Here is a 26,453-nt window from a genome sequence, read left to right on the forward strand (position 1 = left end):
GAGTTAGTGAGTTTAACTCAGAGTTAGTCTTAACTCAGGGTTAAAGTTAATCCACGACTGTGGAACGTGGTCCTGTACTGTACTACAATTCCGAAACGTGTCTGGTCCCAAGGGTTTCGGATAATAGATTGTGTACTGTATTAATGTTTAATCTAAAAAAAAATAGTGGAAAGCTGAAATTCCCATTGCTTTTCAATTAGCATTTTGGTTCTTGTTCAGGTGTGACAAATTCAAAAAAGCATTGAGTAACCTGATACGATGTAATTTAGCCCCTGCATTGCATGTACCTATCAATGTGTAAATACATATTTGTATGGACATTATGAAAGATTGATCGCAATTTTATTATATCATAGATTTGAGTCATGCTACTGGAATCAATACCTATGACATCGTGAGCACATTCCAAGCTCTGGGTATGCTGAAGTATTGGAAAGGCAAACATCTGGTTCTTAAGCGACAGGTCAGTGGATTGATAATGTATATTGATAAAATTTGTACTTTACACTCAAGACCTCGACTCATGCACTCGATAACATGCTATAAACAGGCAAATTGAACTGTTCAAGAAACTGTCCAATGGAATGCAATGAAAATAAATTACATATTTGTTAAAAGTCAATATGCTATGTTAATTCATCTTTAAATCAGCTAATTGGGGTAGAGGTAAATAGCTGTAGGTCGGATAATATCAGGAGTCTATTGATTTAATCCAAAGGCTGCTGATAGCATTTCTGCTGGTGCTGGATTCTTAACTGATCACTTGTAATAAATAAGCCAAAGCACCCATGTATAACACATGATCACAGGCAGTGTTATAGAGAAAAGGGGGGTAGGAAAGTGAGGGAGAGATATGGAGAATAAGAGACAGGGAGAATGGGCAAAAAGAGAGAGAGGGGGCAAGGGAGGGAGGGACCAAGCGAGCAATAATGAGGTCACTAAAGAGAAATTCCATGAACTATTCGAGACTTATGATTTGTTATCTGAAAATAAGAAGCCAGACTATTTACATTGACATGCTGTAGATGATGTAATATTTGTGGCAATTTCTGCTCATTTCAGGATCTCATTGATGATCATATTGCAAAGCGAGCCAAGAGAGGACCTGACCACAAAGTAATTGATGAAAATAGCCTCAAGTGGCGTCCCCCTGTGCAAGTGGACACCCGATAAATAAATTAAGCTTGCTTAACTATATAATGTACAGATGGTAAAACAATCTAACCATTTTTAACTTGTAAATAGCAGGAGGAGTAAAGTGGGTGCTTAATCTCTTACAAAAACCTTCATAATTTTGATAGCAATGACTGTGTAATATTTGTAGTGCAATATACAGTGATTAGACAGGTGAAGAATAAGAAATACTTATTAAACTCACATAATGCGTAAAAAACCACAATGCTCGAAGCATTCTGAACATGTTCAGTGTTGGCAAGACTTTTGTAATACTATTATTGTACACCTATTATGGTGTGTGTTTCTAACTTCAAATTGGGAATGTAGTCTCGGAAAAATTCATGGGCCCTGGTGATCTGTGTATTGACAATTTTTTAATGAAATACAAGACACAAGTTGCTCCCGCAGAAGTGAGACTTGGTTAAAATAAAATCGTAATAGTGGTGTGTGTAGAGTCCGTTATAGACGTAGTGCATGTCTACAAGGAACATAAATTGATGTATGTAATGCTGTAAAACTTGCAGTGGTAATAATCTACCTATAATTGTGTAACGGTATATGTATTATAGTTTTCATATAATGACTTGCAGTCAGTGAAATAGGTGTAAATGACTGACTAATTAGTTTTATTTTTTTATTTAAGCAAAGTTTTGTGGTTGTCATAGACTAGTATGTACTTCTAATACAACTATTTCTTCTACCAACACCAATCAAAATTGAATTTGTAAGTAGAAATGACTTGGCACGTATTTTTCATGCAGCACTAATTTAGATAGTGACGGGTCATTTAATTAGGATTATGACAAATTCGTTGTTTTTTTATTTCACAATACTTCCATGTTTGGAGGCATAATGCAGAAAGCTCATCTGATATTAACTTACATATAAGTATGAAATAAGTTTACAAATTCAATAAGGGCATTTGTTTTACACTATCAAGTTATTGCTGTCGTTATTTTAATAGCTTCCTTATTGTACAGTGTGTGTGTGTGGTGGGTGGTGCGTGCGTGTACGTGCGTGCGCGCGCGCGTGTGCGTGTGTGTGTGTGTGTGTGTGTAGATGTTATATCCATAAGACGTCACTGCCTTTGTAAATTCTGTCAATTTGGATTGAAACGAATTAAAATAATAAATTCCAATAAATTTCATGATCTTTCAAAGGTTTTGTTGCCACATGTCATTGATACATAATTTAAGGATAGAAAGATGTTCAATAATGATGCATAGAAATTTAAAAAATAATGTAATCGAATCCACGTCGGATATAGCGATCAAGCATAGCTATAAGCTATATACGTACGCGTATATCTAATTCATATAACTATTAATAACGTATAGTGTATATTTTACTGCAATTCACGCGTCACGCCTCTGTACAAAGTACACCATGTTGGTCATTTACCAATCTCAGATTTCCGAAACAGTGCTATGTGTTCAGAGGGCATTTCAATAAGGGCATTTGTTTTACACTATCAAGTTATTGCTGTCGTTATTTTAATAGTTTCCTTATTGTACAGTGTGTGTGGTGGGGGGGGTGCGTGTGCGTGCGTGCGCGCGCGCGTGTGCGTGTGTGTGTAGATGTTATATCCATAAGACGTTACTGCCTTTGTAAATTCTGTCAATTTGGATTGAAACGAATTAAAATAATAAATTCCAATAAATTTCAAGATCTTTCAAAGGTTTTGTTGCCACATGTCATTGATACATAATTTAATGATAGAAAGATGTTCAATAATGATGCATAGAAATTTAAAAAATAATGTAATCGAATCCATGTCGGATATAGCGATTAAGCATAGCTATAAGCTATATATACGTACGCGTATATCTAATTCATATAACTATTAATAACGTATAGTGTATATTTTACTGCAATTCATGCGTCACGCCTCTGTACAAAGTACACCATGTTGGTCATTTACCAATCTCAGATTTCCGAAACAGTGCTATGTGTTCAGAGGGCATTTCAATAAGGGCATTTGTTTTACACTATCAAGTTATTTCTGTCGTTATTTTAATAGCTTCCTTATTGTACAGTGTGTGCGTGCGTGTACGTGCGTGTGCGCGCGCGCGTGTGCGTGTGTGTGTGTGCATGTGTGTAGATGTTATATCCATAAGACGTCACTGCCTTTGTAAATTCTGTCAATTTGGATTGAAACGAATTAAAATAATAAATTCCAATAAATTTCAAGATCTTTCAAAGGTTTTGTTGCCACATGTCATTGATACATAATTTAAGGATAGAAATTAAGATGTTCAATAATGATGCATAGAAATTTAAAAAATAATGTAATCGAATCCACGTCGGATATAGCGATCAAGCATAGCTATAAGCTATATACGTACGCGTATATCTAATTCATATAACTATTAATAACGTCAAGAGTAGATAATAACACAAGTAGATAATAAGACAATTGTGTTATTATCTACTCTTGATAACGTATAGTGTATATTTTACTGCAATTCACGCGTCACGCCTCTGTACAAAGTACACCATATGGTAATTTACCAATCTCAGATTTCCGAAACAGTGCTATGTGTTCCACGAATCACCAGATAGAACTAAAAAACGTGTCTACGTCTACGTGTGAATATTCATGGTACCATGGTTACAGTACCAGGTGTTTGTAGAGATTATCACGTCATGTTCCCCTGATAAGTGGCGTCTATGGCACGTTCCATATGTTGCCGTGAAGTGAACGACGAGGGGTGACACGTTGTTAGGTAGTTGATTTACGTAATAGAAGTTCAACACAGCGAAATATTGACGAATAGAGAAGCTGACTTAGCTGAGAATGTATATATAACGTGAAGCGCGTGCATTTTCAAGTGCTTAGAATATAGCATATGCATAACTATTAGATGGGAATCTTGATATATCGTTCTATTAAAATACAGCTATTTAAATACAGCTTATACACAAGAAATCCGCATGTACGCTTTGGATTCAATATAAAAAGTAGTCGCGCGGAGAAAAGCCACGCTTAATTGGTACGAAAATAGAGGTCAAGGATGAGGCATTGGTGCAAAGCAAAGTTCGTCGAAGGGAAGATTTAAAATATTTTTGGAGGATGCACGTTGTGGTTCCAACGACAAATATATGCTCCGGAAAATCATCTCAACTGCGGAAATTACCATGGCCATGTTGGCAATAATCCTGACACAGCGCAAAGAAGTCATTTCGAAACTTCAACGTTTGGAAAATTCGTGTCACTCTAGTTTTCGACAGTGTTGTAGTGGTAAATTATTTTTTGGGTATACTCCCTTATACTGATAGCTCAATCCTCAAAGCAACAAGCCAACTATTTTTTTTAAGTATACGGCGTATACATAAGTATACCCTCCACTACATCACTGAGATAGTACCAGGGTACGTTCCGGTATACCTGACCGTACCCAGGGTACGTTCCGGCAGTAGGTACCCTTGGGGACATAGACCCTCTCAGCATTAGTAAAAGCTCTGGTAAAAGGATCGTATATTTGAGAGGTAAAAGTTTATTTTCGGTACACGGTATTGATCTATCCAATAGATATAGCTAGAAATCGGGAAATTCCAGATAAAAACCGCGATCCGGGAATAGAATTAAGTCACCGCGGGACACGGGAAAGGATCCGAAACTATTTTATTTAACAGAGAACCGGGAAATGGCACCACGGAGAAACCCCCTCCCCCTTCCACACGCGCACACACACACGCGCGCACGCACGCACGCAGGCGCGCACGCACCCCACGCACGCCCGTCCTCGTTCTCCACGATTGCATTGTTTGCACAAAATTCTTCCTCCACTCCCCCTTCGCATACATAAGTGGTATCGTCCAGCCTCGTTTTGGCGCAAAGAGCAAAAGCTCGGCGCGAGCTTATCTTTCGCTCATTACAACTTTAGTAGGCTACCGATTTGTCTTCCATTCTAGGTCTATTTATTTAGGTTTTATATTGGAAACAATACATTGGAACTCAACTCCGGTGGCTGCCCCAAGCAGTAGAAACCAATACATCTTGTATCAAATACGCAGCGAAACCTACAAAATGTGTGGTAAGTGTTATAGTAATTAGTACTTTAGTTAGCTACTAATACTATAGTCCGCGTTCAGTGAATGCACGCGGGATATTACTATTACTATTAGTACTAAAACTATACTTTAGTAGGCTAACTCGAAATATTCACGGTCGTGTAGGTATCTGAATAGCCACAAGTTCCCATCTCGCTTAACACTACGTGGCGTGCAACAGTCGGATCGAGAGCCTGGTCGGTTTAGTATCGGAACTGAAATGAAGCCTGTTTCAGTGTTTGGGTCAAGTGGTTTCTACCGCCGACCGGTGTAGCCCCTTCGCTCCCGCTACAGCAGGGACGTACGGGCCCTGTACCGTGTACGAAGCGAAGGGGCTATACACCCGTACTCACGTCAACTTCTGCACCCCTCAGGGCGTATCGAAAGTTTAGGTTCGTGATACCACGTTCATGTACAGATAGATTTCATTATTTGTGGTGATAAATGCACACTGGCACTTGGAGCGTTTCAATAATGCTAAATAAACACGAAATGTATTTACTAGTACCCAATTCTTAATGTTTCTCTACTCTCTTTCGGCTATTATTGCCGACAATTTCCTGAAAGTGCCATTCAAAATGCTCTTAGACCTGTCACATATACAAATATACAGCACGCACGCCGCCGCACGTTCACACTTGTACACGTGTATGTGTAACAGAGTGGCTATATGCCCGGCATATATCTGACGGCTGCCGGGCATGGTCTTAGATTTCCTAAATGCCCGGCAGTTTTTAATTTTCAGCGTTATCTCAAGTAAACGAGGGTTAGGGTTAGGGTTAGGAACTGCCGGGCATTTAGGAAATCGAAGACCGTGCCCTGCTGCCGGGCATATATAGCCGTGTAAACGTGCGGCAACGTGCGTGCGGTGTAGCTGTGTGTTGCAGAGAAGCATTTCAACGGCATTTACAGGAAATTGTCGGCTCTAACAAGCGAAGAAAGTAGAGAGACATTAAAACTTTGGTAGTAAATACATTTTGTTTATTTAGCATTATATTTTATTGAAACAAAAGCTTTTGTTAATGACACAACTAAAGCGCTGGCCACAGTCATGAGCGACCGTGAAGTTTGGAGTGATATCTGTTGTTCCTGACTCAAGGAAGCATCATGACCACCTTGGTCGACGTAGTAGTAGTAGTAGTTTATCGAAACGCTCCAAGTTCCCTGTTCCTCGCGAATGAGGACGAACAGCATTACAATTTACTTTCAGTTTTCCCAAGGCTTATGAAAGCTGCTCTGAAGCAGCATAGTATTATACTGCTATAATTTATAGGCAGGGGCGTAAATCCGTACCGAGGAGTGGGGGGGGATGATCGGCGATAGCTGGGTGCGAAATTAACCTTGGCTGCCGCAGGAATGCCAGTGCTAGGGGGGGTGTGGGGGCATGCCCCCCCCCAGAAAATTTTGAAATATTTAAGCCATTTTCCTGCAATCTGAGGCATACTGTGGGCCATATTCTCATGTCTGATGACACTATCTCAACCCTAGACTCAACCCTCAAGGGCCAATAAAATGTGCCGAGTAGTGGCGTTTTGGTGAGTCGGTCGGTAAAGGGGAAACAAGCAATATTTTATCTTAGGCCTTAAATACAGAGGTAAGGAACATGCTTAGTGGATTTCTTGTTTGAATTTATAGCCAAAATATAGCACACTTTGACAGTTTTGTTATTTATTTTAAGTTGTTTTTCTACTAAGTGAAGTATGCGTGGTCCTGTATTGTTAGCATCACTATAATATTAGCTGAAGTTATTTATTAATTATAGTAATCTAGTCTCGTTGAGTTTCCCCACAGCAATGGAATGTTACTGCTAGCTTGCTGATTATTAATGTACTCTGTAATAATGACCTTATATGTGCTGTTTTACACTATTTGATCAAGGGTCAGCCATTGTCTACTCATGGAAGCACAAAATGTAAGATGTATCTTCAGAAAGTAGGCTGTAACCCATACCTAATAGATAGATAGATAAATACATGACAGTTCATAGATTGTAGGCTATACGAGGTACTGACTATGTACTACTCACTGCAAGATTATACACGGACCCACTGAGGTTATAGACACAAAATCTTCTCAAGATTGCCATTTGCACATTGAATATATAATTTGATTAAGATGTGTTCATATTCATCTATACTGTCTAAACTTTGTCTGAACTTTTTGTTTATGAGTGAGGTGGAGATGTGAATAACAAACATCACGTGTTGTATACCCCAGGTGTGATGATACCATATGGCGCTACATTTCCATGTAACATAATATCAAGAGCTAATAATACCTCTTATTATTAGCTCTTGATAATATGTAGGGAGACTTACTCAGCAGCTGTTGCCAAGCTTATGGTATCATTAATTACAAACATTCATTAATTATGGAATATTAAAGTCATTCATTTTCGTTCATTCTTAAATAGGGCCTCTTTAAAAATGCTGTTCTCTTCATGACTTTTTTTTCTAATCCTTTCAATCATTTTGCTTACAGTAACACTGCATGAAACATACTGTATAATGCATGTATTAAATGCAAAATCCCATATTTAACTCTTAGCACGAACTGGGGTTGGCAGCAATAATATAGTGTACGTACACCAATGTGGTCATGTAATGGGAGTTCGTGCGGAGCAGTTGCAATTACAAGTAGACGTGTCATTATTTCTCTCATTCACGATTCAGTGAGTGCTGGGTTTTATGCTTGTATATATGGCCGTGCAGCCGCGTGCATCCCCTGCGGTGGAGGGACCCCATGTTCAGCTTGTGTTCAGTGAGTCTCCGTGCACGTTTGGGCTACTGGGTCATTCGCCTTGTTCAGACCCATCCCGAGGGGGTGACTGTGAGGGATGAAGTAGGTTAATGTGTGTAGCTTGCAACAATAATTTGCGATTGTTTGAGTACAACGCCAGCAACATGTGGGCGACTGTGAATGTAAATACTTGTGAGAGAGTGGTACGTGAAGATACTCAGTTCGCCACGTTGCATAACCGTTGCTTCAGGCCACATGACACTGTATATATATATAAGTGTGAGATGAGACAAGTTATTGCATTCGTTATCAATGTCTACTCGTGCAGAAAACGCTAGTTGTGGACCTGTGGTGGTGGTGGTGGTGCATCCAGAATGTATGATTTGTGCTGCGATCTTATCAACCTGTTATCTCACCTTAGCGACTTCTTTGCAAAAAAACGTGTGTGAATTACAAAACTGACCTGTAAATCTAAATTACAATTACATGCCTCGTGCAACTTGGCCGAGATGATTTTATTTTCTCATTATAGTTATTAAATGGGCAAGTGTTTGCCACAAGGTGTGGGTGGGTTCAGTTCATTAGCTACTGGTCTTCCGTGAATCGAAGAGCATTGACGGCAAGTTAGCACTATAAGGTTTATATATGTAGAGAAATCTTCGCTGAAACCCAGTGATACCCACTATACAGCATAAAGTGCCAGCCCAGCCATCTTGTAAACGTGCCTCTGATCTTAATTTCTGACCTGCACGAGTAACAATAATTATGAGGTTCGTAGTAATGAACTCTTTCCCTATCATTATACTTCTTTACAGTTGATAGGGAGGGGAGATGCGTCACAGGAAATATTAGTGTTGTGTATTGAATCTCAGCAAACCAGTTGGTGCACATTTAGTCACTGATCCCCTCTGGCTCGCAGTTGTAGGATATAAAATAAATTAGATTTTCACCCCCTCTTCTTAGCACCAAAACCATACGAATGAAATAAGGAAAGTGAGATACACTGGAATCTTCTGCCCAAATTTATCAAACCAATTATATTCAAATCGTAAGCTGGATATAAGTCCCCTGCCTGTAAGTGGGAGTAACCTAATGTGTATGACACTGTATGTATGTATACCAGCCCACCCAGCATGTACAGACTTATATTCAGTGTGTTCCACAGTCAAAAGACTCTCAAGCTCCACGCAGTGACACTTTATTGCGACTTTGACAAACAATTTATTACAAGAACTTTACTGCTGCCTGTGACAACCAGGTTCTGTGGATACTTAGAGCTATTGTTGGTCTGTTATATCAATACACAATAGCGCACCAGTTTATACTACCTCCAAGAAATAGACGTGTGCTGCAGAACATGGCAGGTATAAGTTAGTTTCTCTTTCTCTTAGTACCTTCTCTCCTCATGGAGAATAGGGCTGGAAATCAAATTTTCCATGACGTTCTATCTGTGGCAGCTCTTTCGGCCTCGTTCCATGTTTTAAACCCTAGTGTAATCCTTTCTCCACTGCCCTTTGCCATGTTTCCCTTAGTCTTCCCCTTTTTTCTCTTCCCCCTCTGGCCCCCTTGTCAGTGCAATGCGTGGGGTTTAATCTTTCTTCGTTCTGATGACATGGACAATCCATTTCCATCTTCTTCTTTTTATTAACATGCTGATTGTTTCGATGTCAGCTTTCTTCCTGATGTTTGCGTTTGTTGGATAAGTTAGTTTAGTATAGTTTAATTTAGGGTAGTGTAATGTAGTATCATTAGATACAACAATTACGAACATGAACACTAGTTTCGCCTTGTCGTTTTGTTTCGTTTCACTTCTATATCATCGCCTCTATCATCGCCTCGATCGTCATTATCAGATCTACAGGTGCAATCTTGGTGCGATGTATACGTGCAGGTAGCAACGTAATTTGGTGATTTCATCGACCATCCCACTGTCCCACCCAGTCTGGTCGGCTTGCTGCGATCTTACGCGTGTGGATGAATAGATGTGTGTCACCTTCACCAGCACTGTTATTTTTTTACTTTCTGCGATTAGGATTGCAATTTCATGAGCCATTACTCATTGTGTAGTCTGACTGTGAGGCACGGAACTCGTGTATTCCTCGCTCTCCGCTGTATAGACGGATCGTTACTACGGGTACCTCTTTTCTAATGTGTCACATATAAGCCGCTGTGACGTTTGAAAATCTGCCGATGCGGTTGGAAAGCGAATGTAGAACGACCAAGCGCTGTTCTCCGTAACCTACTTCTCGTAGCTGCAGGGCAAATAGTTCCACTTGAATGCGTAGCAGTGGCCAATTTATGACAAAATGTGTCACTAATGCGCTCCGTCAAAGTGTTTCATCTACAATCGTTGCCGCTGCCGTCCGTCTGCGTATTTAGATTCACGAATATCAGACTGGAATGTGAACTTTATACATTAGTACGCACGTAAATAAAGAAAGTTTGCGTGTTTTCCGCTGTACAATCTAATGTTTAGTTGGTTAGGAAATGAGTACATGCTTTCGTTTTCTTTTCGTGTATTAGCAAGATCTTCCGTGCCTTGCAAATCATCATTGCTATTGAAGCAAAATAGTGTTTTTTGCTGTAAAAGTTTGATGTATATATGCTAATTACAACTGTATCATAGCTGAGTATTATGCTAAGGTAATTGACTTACTTGCTGAGTAGTCGAACAGAATGTGGGTTTAGCTCGGCATGGTGTTTACCGCATTATTGAATAAAACCAACTTTAAAAAAAATACGGTTGATCAGGTCGATTATATCAGAAGTAGACAATTACCTACTACCCTATCCCTACTCCTATTATCTATACTTCTGATTATATGGAAATAGGTCGCTATAGATGCTTATCTGGATATATCTTATACGTACGCTGATCCCATTTTCACAAACTTTGTCTGCTCTAGATAATAACGAATGATCGTATATTGACCTATCATTGATTATATGATAAGGCTATATATATGGTCAATAAAATGTTCTGAAGTGGGAGTTGCCTTTTAGCGAAACTTAATAACATTAGCTAGTAATATTTCCAAGTACACGTGGATATGGGTATTAAAGTATATGAGCATGCTAGAGTAGTTAGCTATATAGTGTGTGTGTGTGCGTGCGTGCGTGCGTGCGTGCGTGCGTGCGTGCGTGCGTGCGTGCATAGTGCGTGCATAGTGCGTGCGCGTGTTGATATATATATGCAGACGGCGGTCGTGTGACATCATGTTACACGACATCACGCAAATACTCATCTATAGAGTGTGTCTGATTGGGTGGTAGATATATTAATAGCATATTAATATTATACTATATATGTATTAGCTTTAGTGTATGTGGCATGTGCGTGCGTGTGTGAGTGCGCATGCGTATATATATATATATGCAGACGGCGGTCTTGTGTCATCATATGTTACATGGATGAATATAGTTTGTGTCTGATCGGGTGGTACATATAGCATATATATAGTACATTATAGTATTATATTAGCTTGTGTGTGTGTGTGTGCGTGCGTGCGTGCGTGCGTGTGCGCGTGCGTGCGTGTGCGCATGCACATGTGCGTGTGTGTGTGAGTTTGTGCATGCGCGTGCGCGTGTTTGTGTGCGTGCGCTTGCTCGTGTGCGTGTGTGTGCGTGCGCTTGCTCGTGTGCGTGTGTGTGTGTGTGGGTGTTTGAGCGTGCGCGTGTGCGTGTGCGTGTGCGTGTGCGTGTGCGTGCGCGTGCGCATGCGTGTTTATATATATGCAGACGGCGGTCTTGTGTCATCATGATATCTAGAAATCTAGATATCTAGATGATGATAGATGAATATCTAGTTTGTGTCTGGTCGGGTGGTAGATATAACATCAGGAGCTAATAATGACAAATTATGTCATTATTAGCTCCTGATAGCATATATATATTACTGTTTAGTGTGCGTGTGTGTGTGCAATGTGCGTGTACGTGTGCGTGTGTGCGCATATATATGCAGATGGCAGTATTGTGTCATCATCATATTACATAGATGAATATAGTTTTGTCTGGTCGGGTGGTAGATATGATAACGTTAGGAGTGTCATAATATAGATTATATTATCTATTTATATATATATTCTTATTAGATTATATTATCTATATTATGATACCCCTGATAACGTATGTATGTATAGCAGTAGTATGGCTCGTTATCATATTTAGTGGGATGAAACCGAAGTTCCGAACTACAAACGATTTGTCCCATCTTGTGGCTTGTCATCCTGATGGTTGATCTGCATTATATCAGTGGTTATTATGACAAATCCCTGATTATATTTATGTTAGTTTTAAAATGAGTTAGTATTAATTTATATTAGTTTTTATCGTGAAGGTTCACTATTATTATGTTGCACCTTTATGTTACGTTTATATAAATACATGCGGTCTAGCTTCATAGAATCTTATATTTGCAGGCATCTTTGCTTACTTGAACTGGCTGGTGCCGAAGACTAGGAAGGAGATAATTGAAATCTTAGTGAAGGGGTTGCAGAGACAGGAATACAGAGGCTACGACTCTGCAGGTAAGAAATTGTGATACTCGAAACGCATGTGAATCAACTTGTAACCAGTAGCATTTGCTTTTTTAGCATTAACTCTATGAAATGATCATAAATCGTCCATATTCATGCTAATTTCATATTGGCATTAGTCTCACAGCCTTGTCGGGTTAGCACTTGGTATAATACTGGGCTTCAGATGGGTTATTTATGCCGTTGTCTGGTTGAGGTGTATGTGCATAACACCACACACTGTACTGTACATGCTTTAGGTAAGTACTGCACTAGTCTATGCAGTCTATGCACTAGTCTATGTCTAGTCTATGCACTAGTCTAAGACTGCACTATAGCTAAGAGTCGTAAATTAATAAATAGTTGATAATTTTTAACATTAGCAGCAATATATAGCAGCAATTATTCTAACTACATTCGTGAACTCTTACTAATTAGGAGATATTTTAAGCTTTATAAATTAGGACGGTACGTGTGACTTGTGTCTGGACGTAGCACACTACAATTTCACCGTTCAATCATTAATGAATGTGTACGTGCATGCCATAGAATTCCACGTCCAAACATTTATGCACATTTTAAGTCCGTTTCTGATTGCCCAACTTTGATAATTAATTAATTATGTGGCTGGACTCAAAAATTAAAATTGAGTATATGCGTCGAGGTTTCATGGATGTGTCATAAAGCAAGTGTTCACGCAGGGGTTTGATCTAGACGGCATGTGCAATAGGTGCGGCTGGTTGCATGAGACTTTGTGGAATGCAAATAGGATTAAATCTGTCAGACAGGCTTACTGTTATCAGCGTGCATCTCTTTAAATTTGAATAATCGAAAATGAGTCAGTTACTTTACTCCAGATGTGTAGTGTATTGATCAACAGGTGCACAGTAAGACATGTGCCTCCGATATCGGCTGCCGTCTATGTACGCGTTTATGTGTAGTTAAGTAACTCAGCAGATCAGGCTCGTGTGTAAATTTATGCAGATAGATGGAATGTCGGCTGATATAATAATATACTCTTTGTATAGATATGTTCGTGGTACTGCTGTAGTATAAACAGGTTCATGGTAGCACTAGATAGCACCTAGATAGCCATATTATTTGGTCAAAGTCAAGGCCCTGTCACACCTTGACGACTTACCAACGATAGCCAGCGTATACCGACGTATGAAAAATTTGGTGAATACGCTGGCGTACGTCGAATAAGTTATGGGTAAGCTTTGTATTAGCTTTGTATAAGTTAAGAGCTCGCTGAAGAACGCTGAAGCACGCTGGTATACGCAATCCTCAAAATCTTCTGACGTACTTGCCGTACTACGACGTATACCAGCGTGCTTCAGCGTTCTTCAGCGTTCTTCAGCGTTCTTCAGCGTTCTTCAGCGAGCTCTTAACTTATACAAAGCTTATACAAAGCTTACCCATAACTTATTCGACGTACGCCAGCGTATTCACCAAATTTACGTTGGTAAGTCGTCAAGGTGTGACAGGGCCATCAGCCCGGCGTCTGCAGTGGCCAGCATATTATGGTCATGGCTGTTTATCCACCACTTCTCGGCAACTTTCCAAAGTAGCCTGTTATAGAGGAGGACACAAAGAAAGTATTCCAGACATACGTGCACTTGCACGCACGCACTCACAAACATACATTGACCCAGACATAGATAATTAGCATTAGGTCAAGTGATTGATAAATATTTTGAACTCCCCCACACTGAATATAGCCATGACTTCTCGTATATCTGTTTCCACAATAGATGTAAAAGTACAACCAATGGTAAAGGGACACTACATGTGAATGTTCCGTTATGCTCCTATGTTAGGCGCACTTTTGTTGACTTAGCTGTTTGGAAGGGTCTGAAACCTCAAGAAAATGTTTATTTTAAGCAGCCTGTGAGCTGTGTAAATGAAGAGCTCGTATATGTGAATTATATAGTGAATTGATCAACTCGATCATATCGACCCATTTGGAGAACTGAACTGTTGACACAGAAAAATATAAAAAAAATTCAAAATGTACAAAAACGCATAATTGTGATATATGTTGAGTTGTTGACCATCTGTTAGAAACACCTCATCGCATCCAAGATGAATAGCAGGTACGAAAGTACATTGGTGCATGTGGATTTATCATTAGGAATATTTTAGTTAGATTGTCTGTTCTCATCACAGGTATTGGGATTGAGGGTTCCAACAGCATCGATGATCCCTACATGATGACCTTAATCAAAATGCCTGGCAAGGTGAAGGCACTTGAGGATGAAATCCAGAGTAAGTATGCTACCTATTTTAGTGTACAACCTATGTATTATATGGCTACCAGTGTTTGTTCACCTAGTGTATCTAGTATTTACTATTACTATAGTATTTAGTATTACTATGTACCTAGTGTTTATCTGAACACCATCCCCCATCACCACCACACGTACGATTGGGCCTGCTCACACACATACGTACATGCGTGGGCACGCATCCAAAATACATAGTTGCACTGAGAAATAAACTGATAAATCTTCTCCTAAAAAATGTTGTCATGAATCTTGTCTTAAAAATATTGTCATGCGTCCCTAGCTTATAAATATGGTTATTCCCACTGTATGTCTACTGTTCTTCAGGGAACGCAGGGCAGCTGGACTTCAGTAGAGTATTTGACCTTCACGTTGGCATTGCTCATACTCGCTGGGCCACCCATGGCGCTCCCAGTGTGGTAAATTGTCATCCCCAAAGGAGCGACACTAATAATGGTCTGCACCACTCATGCTCTGTATAATTAATAATAATTCTGCTGATTATGTGCCTTTCATTTAAAAACTGTTGAAGGAATTATCTGTTTCTTTTTTACAGTCCATGTATGTTGAATGCATGCATATATGCTGTAAATGCCATGTTTTCTATTAGTTACTACTTTCTTCATGATCAGATTTTTCCAGCTATGTGTGTAGATGAGTGATCTTTCACTGCAAAAATCTAGCACTAAATAATCTGTCAGCTTTCACATTTCTCACTCACCTCAATAAATCTCAAGCAGTCATTCCATAGCAGAGAATTCATTAGTAACTAGATTAACGTGTTTAATTTTGTATTCTGTACAGAATTCATTGTTGTACACAATGGAATCATCACCAATTATAAAGAGGTCAAGGTATATCTGGTAAGTTAACTTATTATGGTGATTAAAGAAGTCACTTAAAAATGCATTTTACTTGTAGTTTTTCACAATGTTTACGATGTCATTAGACATTCTTAAAGGGATACATGACTCTAGGCTCCTTGCATATTTTTAGTTAAAATAGGTTTGAATTACGCTACATAAAAAATTTCAATGTTCAATATTTATTAGAAATATTTTTTTAAGTTTTAAAACTTACTGCTAAAGTGAATAAATTGGAAAACTGCATAAGTGTAGATAAACTTGCTCTCACCTATTAGCGGACTTTTTACTGATGACTCCGACACAACAATCACCACAAATTGAGGAAAGAGGTTGAGAAAATACGAAAACGGTTGGTAAAAATGTGTGAAATCCTTGCTTTAATCACTTTTGCTTCTTCCATTTAGGAAAAGAAAAACTGCGTGTTTGAGTCCGAAACAGACACAGAAGTGATTTCCAAGCTTGTGAAGTACTACTATGACCGACACCAAAACATGAGCTTCCGGCAGCTTGTAGAGCATGTCATTCAGCAGCTGGTAAGTGACCTTCGACTACCTGCATGTACATGCTTCTGTTTAGATTTGAAAATCATGTGTAAATCTGATGCCTGTAAAGTGCATGCGGTTGACATTCCTGTTGAATGTATTCTTAGAGTTGGTCGTAGGGTTTACATCGGACATGAAACTCGTAACTTTCTTCATTTCTTCATATTAGAATATCTATGTGTATTCAGTCATGTATCCATTGCAGGAAGGAGCCTTTTCGCTTGTCTTCATGAGCAGTCACTACCCAGGGGAGCTGGTTGCCAGCCGGTACGTAATCAGTGTCCTTTTGCATCAAAACACCGGTGTTTTCCTCTTTAGACGGCGATACCGTCAAGGAGTCGAGTTGATTTTAGCTATCAACTCGGGTGAAGTCGCTTCTTTTCGGTGTTGTCTGTTTAGCCTGCTGAACAGTGACTTGTAACATACTGTTTAAACCGTTAATTACTGTTGTTCCATTTCTCTGGTACTGTCTCACATTTCTAGAAAAGTATTGTTACCTTAACACTAAATGATTTCTTATTTGTAATTCAACTTATCATTCACTTATTCATCTCCAGGGTTTGTACAGGTACCGGAGCATCCCTAAAAAGTCTTAGAATTTTAATATGCTATTTTCAAGTCTAAAAATCTTGGAAAATATGCTATGGGATTGGAAGCTCCTAGAAAATAGGCTATTGTCCTAAAATGTCCTGGAATATTGGCTATTATTATGTTTGGTCCTAGAAAGTCATTGAAATGTAGTATATACATGATATATGCTTATCTTGTCTGAGAAACAATAAAACTTGCTTTGTGTGAGTGTTTGTGCTTTAATCACTGATCTAATTGTACGCAGCACAAAGATTGTATTCGGCCAATATCTTGGAAGTGGAATTGTAGTCGTGAGAAGTGGACCTTTAAGGTCATGGAAACTCCTGGAAAAAAGCTGTCCATGAGTGTTGAAATTCCATATGATATCTCACGGTCCAGACGTTTTGCATTATCTTTTTAGGGTGGAATTATACGATGAAAGGAGCACTCAACTGTGTTAATAATATCGCTCTATAAATACAATGTGGGCACAAAATGCATTTTACGATAAACCTCTCTTTTTGTTTCAGTCGAGGCAGTCCTCTGATAGTGGGAATCAAGACCAAGGTGAAGCTGGCTTCGGATCACATCCCTGTTATGTACAGTAAAGGTGCGTTTGCCGCACATCCAATCTGTAGATACCAGTAGTTGCTTGCCTGCCAGCCAGTGCATAGCTCTATTGTGTAATCTTGCTGCTTTATGTTATCCAAGATTATTTGGTGTCGTCTGTGTCGTAGTTCTTGTTTAGGATCTTTTGTATGTAATCCCTAAGATAGATTCTATTAGCAAGTCACTGATGTACCTGTAGACCAATATATCGGTGGAATGGATAGATGCATGTGTCTTACCATACCTGTACACAGTACCATGAACATATCTGTGCAGTAATTGTATAGATATGTTCATCATAGTACTACATCATCAATTTCACGCTGGAGGAAAAGTGATGTGATAACTCCCATTCTTCACATTGAATTAATTGCAAACGTTTCCTTGAAAAGGACAGCAGCTGCACCAGCATATAATAATTAGACCTCTTTTGTTTCTTGGCACTTGACCGACTATCTCTGCAGGACATTTGCACCATCTGCACTTCTAATACTATTCTTGGTAAACTTGTGTTAACCCAGACGTAGTTTAGATTTGTTACAGTTTGCCCACTTTTTGTGGTAATGTCTCTTTTATATACACAAAGCATGGTAGCACATTTTTTTCCATAGATGTGTTATCACTGCGGTCCTATTCAATTTCTATTTTTTATGTGCCAATGCCGATATCTCACTGACTTTTGGCATGGAATACTGTACACACCCTGACTCACCTCTGGTTCTTGACCCCTGTAATGCATGTCGACAGGACTGGAAGGTATTGCACGTTTTTTGTTGTCTATAGTTTCTTAGACAAGTTCCTTTCTCCAGATTGGACGTAAGCTGAGAGGTGATGTGTATGACGTTAACATATTTCATGAAGCCATGCAGTATGCAGTTTTGTGAACTGGAGCAGTTTCTTATCAAATGTTAAACTGTGCATTTGCTACTAATTGTGATGTTAGAATCTGTATTGGTACGTCAATTATGTCTTAAATATCTGTATTTCTGTGCAGTTTAAAGTATTTCCATAGTCAGAAACTGTAGTTTGTAGCAGCAGCTACAGTCTGCTGGACATCCAGTCACTAGTCTGGATGACTTTGGTAAATACATGGTGGTGATGGTTTGTAATTTATCTTTTCTTGCGGATCAGTCGAGACCATTTGTGAAGTAAATTAAACTAAAATCCACTATATACCCTATATAAATATAACATGGGGTACATAGAAATGCTTGAAACTAAAAACATCTTACTCATAATCTTATAGTCCATGTTAATACTGAGCAAAGAGGAACAATTGCGACCCAAGTCTTGCCGTGATGATTACACGGATATCTGTCATGCACCATTGTTAAACGTGTATATTAACAATAGGTTTTTCTCTGTGGGTGTACATGTCGATTCAGATGATAAGGTGAGGCGTGGCAGCAGCTTCAACCCCGACCGCCAGAGCCTTGTGAGCATCAGCGAGGTCCCAGCAACACCGTACGTGAATGACAACATCACGCAAGTGACCACGCTTGAAGGTCACGAGGTCGAATACTTCCTCGCTTCAGATGCCAGGTAAATGATGCGTGTACAGTAGCTGGGTTTTGAAAAAGGAGCAGGAAGTTTCTCTGTGTTATGTGTAATTGAATGCCTTAACAATGTATTGAGGTGTTTTCAAGGAGTGTTTTGTGTTGTAGTTATCATGCGCATTTGCTATTTGCCATGTATGAACAGTGTTTTTTAATCTAAATTTTTTTGGTAATGTAATAGAATGTTGGGCATGGTTAGAGAGGGACAGGCTTTGGTTTTTTACAAGAACATCTGCTATTTTACAGTAGGAGTCGTACCCTTTCACACATGCCATTCAAATGTGTTATGTGACTTAATAACACACTTTTCACACTTTTCTGTATATCTCGGCTACATGACTGGTATCGTTAAGTGTGTGATATGCATTTCTTGATAATATGTCTGGTATTGCGGGTTGTGAAGGTGACATGATGTTTGAAGTACAGCTAATATGTTTACTCTCTGTGTCTGTAGTGCCCTCATAGAGCACACCAATCAAATGATTTATTTGGAGGATGATGATGTAGCAGCTGTCAGTGGTGGCAGTAAGTATAAATAAATGTTGCTCATTTAAAATGGTGATTTATCTGTCACGGTTGATCCAACTGTCTCCCCAAGTTGTCTTCTGGCTGCATTGTGGCCCATAGTGATATACACATCATTGATCGTCAGTTCTAGTACTGGCAAGCAAAACGATGTGATTGCATAGGTCAAATATATATCAGTTGTTACTTATTGTTATCAGTTGTTTACGTCATGTGGCTCACGTGAGTTTGAGTTGATTCCCTAATTGTTATTAACCCTAATAAAGGCATAATGAAATTTGTTTCAGTAGCAGTGTTAAAATACTGACTGTTTTGGTATTGACTCTACTGTTGTACTTCACCATGCCTATAAACTATCGTAACAGACTCGATCTGTCTACAGGTCTGACCATCCACAGACACACCTCAATGAAGAAAAAGGATCAATTTGCCACACGCGAGATCCAAACTGTTATGATGGAGATGAAACAGATCATGAAAGGTACAGTACGTGCAGGTGTTTAGGAACCCATGCTTGTGCATGAGGCAGAATAACACCTTTCTGATCACGTAAATAAAATGGATCCTATAGTATTCTATTAGCAATTAATTCACTATTAACTGAATATTTTTTTGTCATTTGCTATTTATTAATCATTAACTGTTATTAATTATTAACTGTTTTTTACTAGGTTGTTACAGCTCATTCATGCAAAAGGAGATATTTGAGCAGCCAGAGTCTGTTGTCAACACCATGAGGGGCCGACTAATACCCAAAGATGGGACTGTTGTCTTGGGTGGACTGAAAGAACACATTACTGAGATAAGACGCTGCCGTCGTCTGATTTTCATTGCTTGTGGTACTAGTTATCACAGCGCCCTAGCTGTAAGTTTAATTGGTTCATGATTACTTTTATGACTTAAGTGAGCATAAATTGAGCTATCCACCACCTGTGGTTAACAGACATATTTGGCAATCATTGCTTGGATGTGATGTTCTAAAAACAGTGGTTAGCAATGTAGTCTCGTCTCGCAAAGTTGTCATTTTGGTGTGCATGCAGGAAAGGGCACACAATGTGGTCTAGATTGACCAACCAACAATGTCCAAGGGGGCATGCATCATCTGCAAATTTTAGTGGCTATGTCAGTGTGAGTAAACCATGTGTGGTGCGCAGACCAGTGGGACGTGTGTGACGTGTGACGGCTGTCGTGTGTGGTGCGCAGACCAGTGGGACGTGTGACGGCTGTCGTGTGTGGTGCGCAGACCAGTGGGACGTGTGTGACGAAAAAAACACACAAAAATAGTTATTGTTTTAAGAAAGTTTAGTTTTTCTGCCACGCGATGACGCCACTGTGACGTTGCAGACGAGGCAGCTGCTGGAGGCTGAGGCTGGAGGAGCTCACTGAGCTTCCCGTCATGGTGGAGCTGAATTGTTGAATTGAAATGTAAAAAAACACACAAAAATAGTTATTGTTTTAAGAAAGTTTAGTTTTTCTGCCACGAGATGACGCCACTGTGACGTTGCAGACGAGGCAGCTGCTGGAGGAGCTCACTGAGCTTCCCGTTATGGTGGAGCTGGCGTCGGACTTCCTCGACCGCAACACTCCCGTCTTCCGCGACGACGTCTGCTTCTTCATCTCACAGTCGGGTAAGCGTCTGATGCAGGCTTTGGCAGGCTGCACTCTTCTCGTGCTTTCAGGCATGCGCATTAAGTCATTTAATTAAGTAGCATCAATGTTGATATCCTTAAATACAATGTGAGGGTTTTGGCACGAAATTCAGATTTTTTGCACCGACCCACAGCGCTGGTAACAGTATTTTTTTTACCAGCCCTCACTGTAATTTACCAGCCCACACAAATTTTGTTTGTAAAATCAATGTCATGTTTCACGCTTGCGTTCTCGATTTCAAATTTGTAAAATGTTGATAAATTATGGCGTCAAAGTCGTCATATCCTTCAGAAGTTCAGGTAAAACAGTAATGTAGGCTATAAATAAAAATGTAGGTATTCGCTAACACAGCTGAAACCACCGGCTCGGAGGGCTGGTGTTTTGCCAATGTTACCGGCCCTCCAAATAATTTGCCGGCATATGCCGGTGGGCCAGTGCTAATTTTGCGCCATGACCAGGGTCTTGTTGTCAGAAACGTAAATAGTTATTGCTGTCACGAGTCTCACTTTCGCATTCCTTCTTTTTGTTAAAGGGATACTAGACTCTAGGATTTTACTGCATACAACTGTACTTGCTGTATAACAAATCGTCTATACCCATTACCCACACGTACTTGTTACCAGATACCTAATTTAATTGATATAATTAATTATACATTAACGCTACGAAATTTGAACGGAGCCATTGACACTCGCGACCGTGCTGCCACCCTGAAAAAGTTGCACATTTCCCAGTATATTTTGCACGTTACAGACCGAGGGCTAATCACAAAGGTGCAATTATATTTATACCTAAATGCTATTTAACCGAACAATGTTTATTTTAGGACAAATTTATCCATAATATAACTGAAACTATATGTCGTTTATAAGATATTACAATCCTTTTGCTTTTAAATTAATAAATAAAAAACACCCTCGGTCTGTAGCCCTTGGCTGAAAAGTTGTTTTGTGCAACTTTTCAGATCGTGCGCTTTGATTGGCGCCACCATCGTTGTAATCGAACTGTAGTCGCTAGTTTTAAAACAAACAAAAAAAATTTCTAATGGTGATTGAACCATGAAACTTTTTATTTAGCATAATTTTAACCTAAATTAACTGAAAATAACCCTAGAACCTAAAGTAAAGGATCCCTTTAACAATCTGATCGTGGTAGCATTATGTTGGGGGTAGACAGAGTTATGCATTTTCATAATTCTGTATGGTATCTGCAGGAGAGACGGCTGATACACTGATGGCCCTACGCTATTGCAAGCGCCAGGGGGCTCTTGCAGTCGGCATCACCAACACTGTCGGCTCCAGTATATCTCGTGAGACTCACTGTGGTATTCACATAAATGCTGGGCCAGAGATTGGCGTAGCAAGTACAAAGGTAGGGGAAGGTGTTGTGTGTGGGCATAATTATTGTTAAGATTGGCAATCACACTGTGAGCCTACACAGTTGCTGAAATTATTCTGTTGTTACCCTTAGCTCTAAGCGTCCCTTATTTATAATAGCTTAGAGCAAAAACTATATTCATTAGTTAACTAACTTTTATGGATTAGCATTAATTGGCAGCACATAGCTCGAATTTTTCAGGGAATTGTGCATATTGTACATTTGTTGAATTCTTATTAGATTTGTATGTATTCGTGTGATCCGTACAGCAAGTTCTAACGCTCTGTGTGCCTATCGCAGGCGTACACAAGTCAGATCATCTCTCTCGTCATGTTTGGACTGATGATATGTGAAGACCGCATCTCCCTGCAGCCTCGCAGGCAGGAAATCATAGAAGCACTTGGAGAACTCCCAGGTACTGTATACGCCATATATTTCGCGTACAGATATTTTTGCGAATTCAGACTTGACAGGCAATTTCGCAAGTGGTTAATTTCGCGGTCGATGAATTATGAATTAAGTACTCGGTATTATTCGGTATGAATTATTCGCGTGTTGTTATTTTCGCGGTCGGAAACGCATTCGCGAAATTCGCGAAAATTAAACCACCACGAAATATACAGCGTATACAGTATATGCAAATAACCTACCAGTTTTCTATAATGTGGTGTAGAATGTTTGTAGCATTAACATGTAAAATTTATATCTAGTAGGCAATTTGTTTTTAGAATTTTAGCATATGGTATTCGTATGGTGGTTTAGCTGTTTTAAAATTCAGCGTTTCCCACGTTCAATTTTTGCCGAATGCATTACGCAATCAATTCTATTTCAGATCAAATCAGAGAAGTGCTGAAAACCGATGAGAGAGTCAAGGTGCTTGCCGAAGAACTCTACGATAAGAAATCTCTCCTCATCATGGGTCGAGGCTTCAACTTCGCTACCTGCCTAGAGGGGGCACTCAAAATCAAGGAGTTGACGTATATGCACTCGGAGGGTATCTTGGCAGGAGAGCTGAAACATGGACCCCTTGCACTCGTCGATTCCAATATGCCTTTGATGATGGTGATAACGCGCGACCAAGTGTACTCGGTAGGTCATTCCTTGACATGCTGGTTGCTAGCCTTTGTTGAAGTCCATACCCTTCACTCTTAGAATATTTTCTCACACTCTTTGTCAAAAGAATATGATTTAAGACAGTTGTTAGCACTTTTAATGAAAGACAAACAATTATATTCTTATACTCACTTTACTTAATTGGTTATCTTGCTCCACGATTGTTCGTTATTTTGTCCTTTTATGCCATGGGGGCATTTAGCTTACCAGCCAAACTTCTCCATTCCTACCTGTCCCCCTCAGGCTCCCCCAGCTTGTGCCAGCTGGTTTCTGGGGCACGATGTGAGAAACTTAAAATAATTCTGACAGTGCGAGTCTAATCCTTTCAACATGAAGTTTTATACATAGTCATTACGATATAAACTTAGTATTCATGATGTTTATGACAATTCTGCTTTACCCGTCTCTTGATTGCTTGCACACAGAAATGCATGAACGCACTGCTGCAAGTGACGGCGCGCGGCGGCCGCCCGATCATCATCCTGGAGAAGGACGACGACGAGACGAAGAAGCACGTGGAGAAGATGCGATACATCGAGGTGCCGCACACCGTCGACTGCCTTAGCAGCATCCTCACCACCATCCCGCTACAGCTGCTCTCGTACCACATCGCCGTTCTGAAGAAGTGCGACGTGAGTCTTATTATTATTATTATTTTTATTATTAAATCTTTATTGCATGTAATTCAAATACAAGTACATGTACAGTCTTTTTCATGGAGAAAAAATCTGATAAATGCAATAGTGTTGAGCAGTTAATATGATAAAATTTCTGAGTGATACAGTACAAAACAGTGCTATACAACATGAAGAAAAAAATATAGTAGCACGTGTATGCACACGTTAACTAATCGTGATGGCATTAGTTCACAACTTGTGGAATTCTTAGATGTGTAGCGCTGTTAGTTTGGAATTCAGGGAATTATAGTGGGTTGTAACAGTGTGAGATCAAAATACGCGGAATTCTTGGCAGTCTGACGGTATTAGATGAAAATTTATAGAATTCTTAGTGGTGTAGTCGTGCTAGATGAAAATTCGTATGAAATTCATAATGGTTTAATGGCGTCATTATTATTGGTGTAATAATGTCAGATGAAAACTTATGGAATTCTTAGGGGGGTTTTAATGTTCTAAGTGTATTTGGTCAGAATTTCATGAAAGCTTTAGTTGTAAAAATTTCATTTCTAAACTGCCGATAAATAAATTGCATAGGGACTTCTTGTAAACAGTGCACTAAATAAATGTGCTTGGCTGCTATATCAGTAAAATTAGACTTTATGTACATTTAATAATATCCTCTAAAAAAGTGTGTGAATGAAGTGTTTACATAACAACTAATAATAGGTGCGTTCACACTGGCGCGAATTAGCGGGCTGCAAAACCCGGTTTTTGCAGCCCGCTCGAAAAACCGAGCTTTTTACAAGTGTGAACGCAATTAGCTCACTAAATCGCGCTCAAAATAGCGCGCTGCAAAGAACACTTCCGACTGCGCTAATTTGGAATAAGCGCGCTTATTTGCGCCGCGGCGCCTGTTATCCCGCTCGGCGATTAGCGAGATATTTCCGCCTGTGTGAACAACGACACAATTAGCTCACTATTATCTCCGCTATTAGCGGGATGAGCAGCGCGGTTTTTCTTGTGTGTGAACACGCCTATTGGTGTACGGCCCCCAATGCATACCAATAATAAACCTTACTTTCTTTCTTCTGGTGAAATTTATTGTATTCAGAATCATATATGAGGTACTCACCTCATTCTTTTTTTTTTAGGTGGATTGCCCAAGAAACCTAGCAAAGTCTGTGACAGTGGAGTAAAACATTAAACATTTAGAAGAGGTTAGGTGGGCCAATAGTATAAGAAAAGCAGGGTATCAACTGCCATGTACAGTGATAAATTTTCAAGGTTATTTTTTGGAAGTATTTTGTTATTTATATTTAAAAATCATGTGAAATAATTTGGTTGTTAGGTGGTACGAAATTAGGCTTCTTCGTCCAATTCCTGTTAGTAGAGTGAAAAACAGAATTCTCCAATAATCTCTTCTGTAGCAAAAATGTAGCTAAACAGAGGTCAAGGAGACATAGGCCTTATCTGCTATAATAACTGTAACAGTAAGCATAGTAGGTATCTGTAGCAAAAGTTACAAATTACATTTACGAGTTTGTAGACGGCATAATAATAACAACATTCCAATTATCGTTTTACAGCTTTATTCCAGTTCACCGACAGTGTACATTTGGATTACTCATTTAAACATGTTGTGATTATATGGTGGTATGGACGATTCATATAATCATAGATATATATACCAAAATTGGTTGGTATATATATCTATGATATAATATACACACTACACACAATATGAGCTGGCCCACGTTTCATCTGAAGTAGTAATCACTGTGCAGAATGATTACAATAATTATACATAGATCAGATTGTTTCTTTCAACAGCATGTTAGCTATTAACTTTGAAAAGCAGAAGGACAATCAAGCATAAGACAGATCTGTGGCACTTATGTATGACTGGACGTTTGAATGCAGTTGCAGTGTATAATCAAATATGTTTTTGTTAGTTCAAAGAAGTGCACAATGTAGAGAAATACATCCAAAGTGCCTTAATTAATATAATATATATATATCTCTATTGTTGTCATTTATTTAAATATTTTTGACTTATTCTGGGCACAGGCTATATACCGTTTTAATGCCTTTTACTACTAGCATCCGTTTAACCAGCAACAGAATAATCATGCCTTTGACAGTGCGTTTATTATAGTGGTAGGGACTTCTTACTATGGGTGGTATTCCTTATACATTAATTCCGTTTCCAGCACTTTAACGTAGCAGGTTCATGTACAACTTTTCTGATATACACACACATA

General features: G+C 39.3%; 1 protein-coding gene and 1 long non-coding RNA gene across 3 annotated transcripts; both read left to right on the top strand.

Annotated features, from left to right (window-relative positions):
- The first annotated feature begins 355 nt into the window (after positions 1 to 355).
- LOC106810788 lies at positions 356 to 2,335 on the top strand. Its single transcript, XR_001394067.1, has 2 exons — positions 356 to 463; positions 1,063 to 2,335. It is a non-coding gene; the product is annotated as an uncharacterized LOC106810788 (long non-coding RNA).
- Positions 2,336 to 5,046: 2,711 nt separating this feature from the next.
- On the top strand, positions 5,047 to 26,453 carry LOC106810786 (glutamine--fructose-6-phosphate aminotransferase [isomerizing] 2-like). 2 transcript variants are annotated; one of them, XM_014814232.1, is made up of 19 exons: positions 5,047 to 5,213; positions 12,387 to 12,494; positions 14,652 to 14,750; positions 15,095 to 15,223; positions 15,572 to 15,630; positions 16,038 to 16,166; positions 16,381 to 16,442; positions 17,276 to 17,355; positions 18,102 to 18,110; positions 18,722 to 18,896; positions 19,365 to 19,435; positions 19,818 to 19,916; positions 20,107 to 20,300; positions 20,943 to 21,063; positions 22,299 to 22,456; positions 22,763 to 22,877; positions 23,295 to 23,551; positions 24,001 to 24,207; positions 25,344 to 26,453. In XM_014814232.1, exons 1-19 carry the CDS (start codon positions 5,207 to 5,209, stop codon positions 25,386 to 25,388), a joined length of 2,124 nt encoding a protein of 707 aa, XP_014669718.1. In that variant the 5' UTR covers positions 5,047 to 5,206; the 3' UTR covers positions 25,389 to 26,453. The 2 variants fall into 2 exon arrangements, with proteins under 2 accessions (XP_014669718.1, XP_014669719.1); XM_014814233.1 differs by lacking the exon at positions 18,102 to 18,110 and having other exon boundaries at positions 5,049 to 5,213; positions 18,740 to 18,896.

The sequence above is a fragment of the Priapulus caudatus genome, unplaced genomic scaffold, assembly GCF_000485595.1.
Source record: "Priapulus caudatus unplaced genomic scaffold, Priapulus_caudatus-5.0.1 Scaffold473, whole genome shotgun sequence".
NCBI lineage: Eukaryota > Metazoa > Priapulida > Priapulimorpha > Priapulimorphida > Priapulidae > Priapulus > Priapulus caudatus.

Excerpts from the sequence above, each read along its gene's own strand:
- LOC106810786 (XM_014814232.1), top strand. Across the intron at positions 12,495-14,651 it reads CAGAGGCTACGACTCTGCAG|GTATTGGGATTGAGGGTTCC; the intron begins GTAAGAAATTGT and ends TTCTCATCACAG. Across the intron at positions 16,167-16,380 it reads AGCATGTCATTCAGCAGCTG|GAAGGAGCCTTTTCGCTTGT; the intron begins GTAAGTGACCTT and ends TATCCATTGCAG.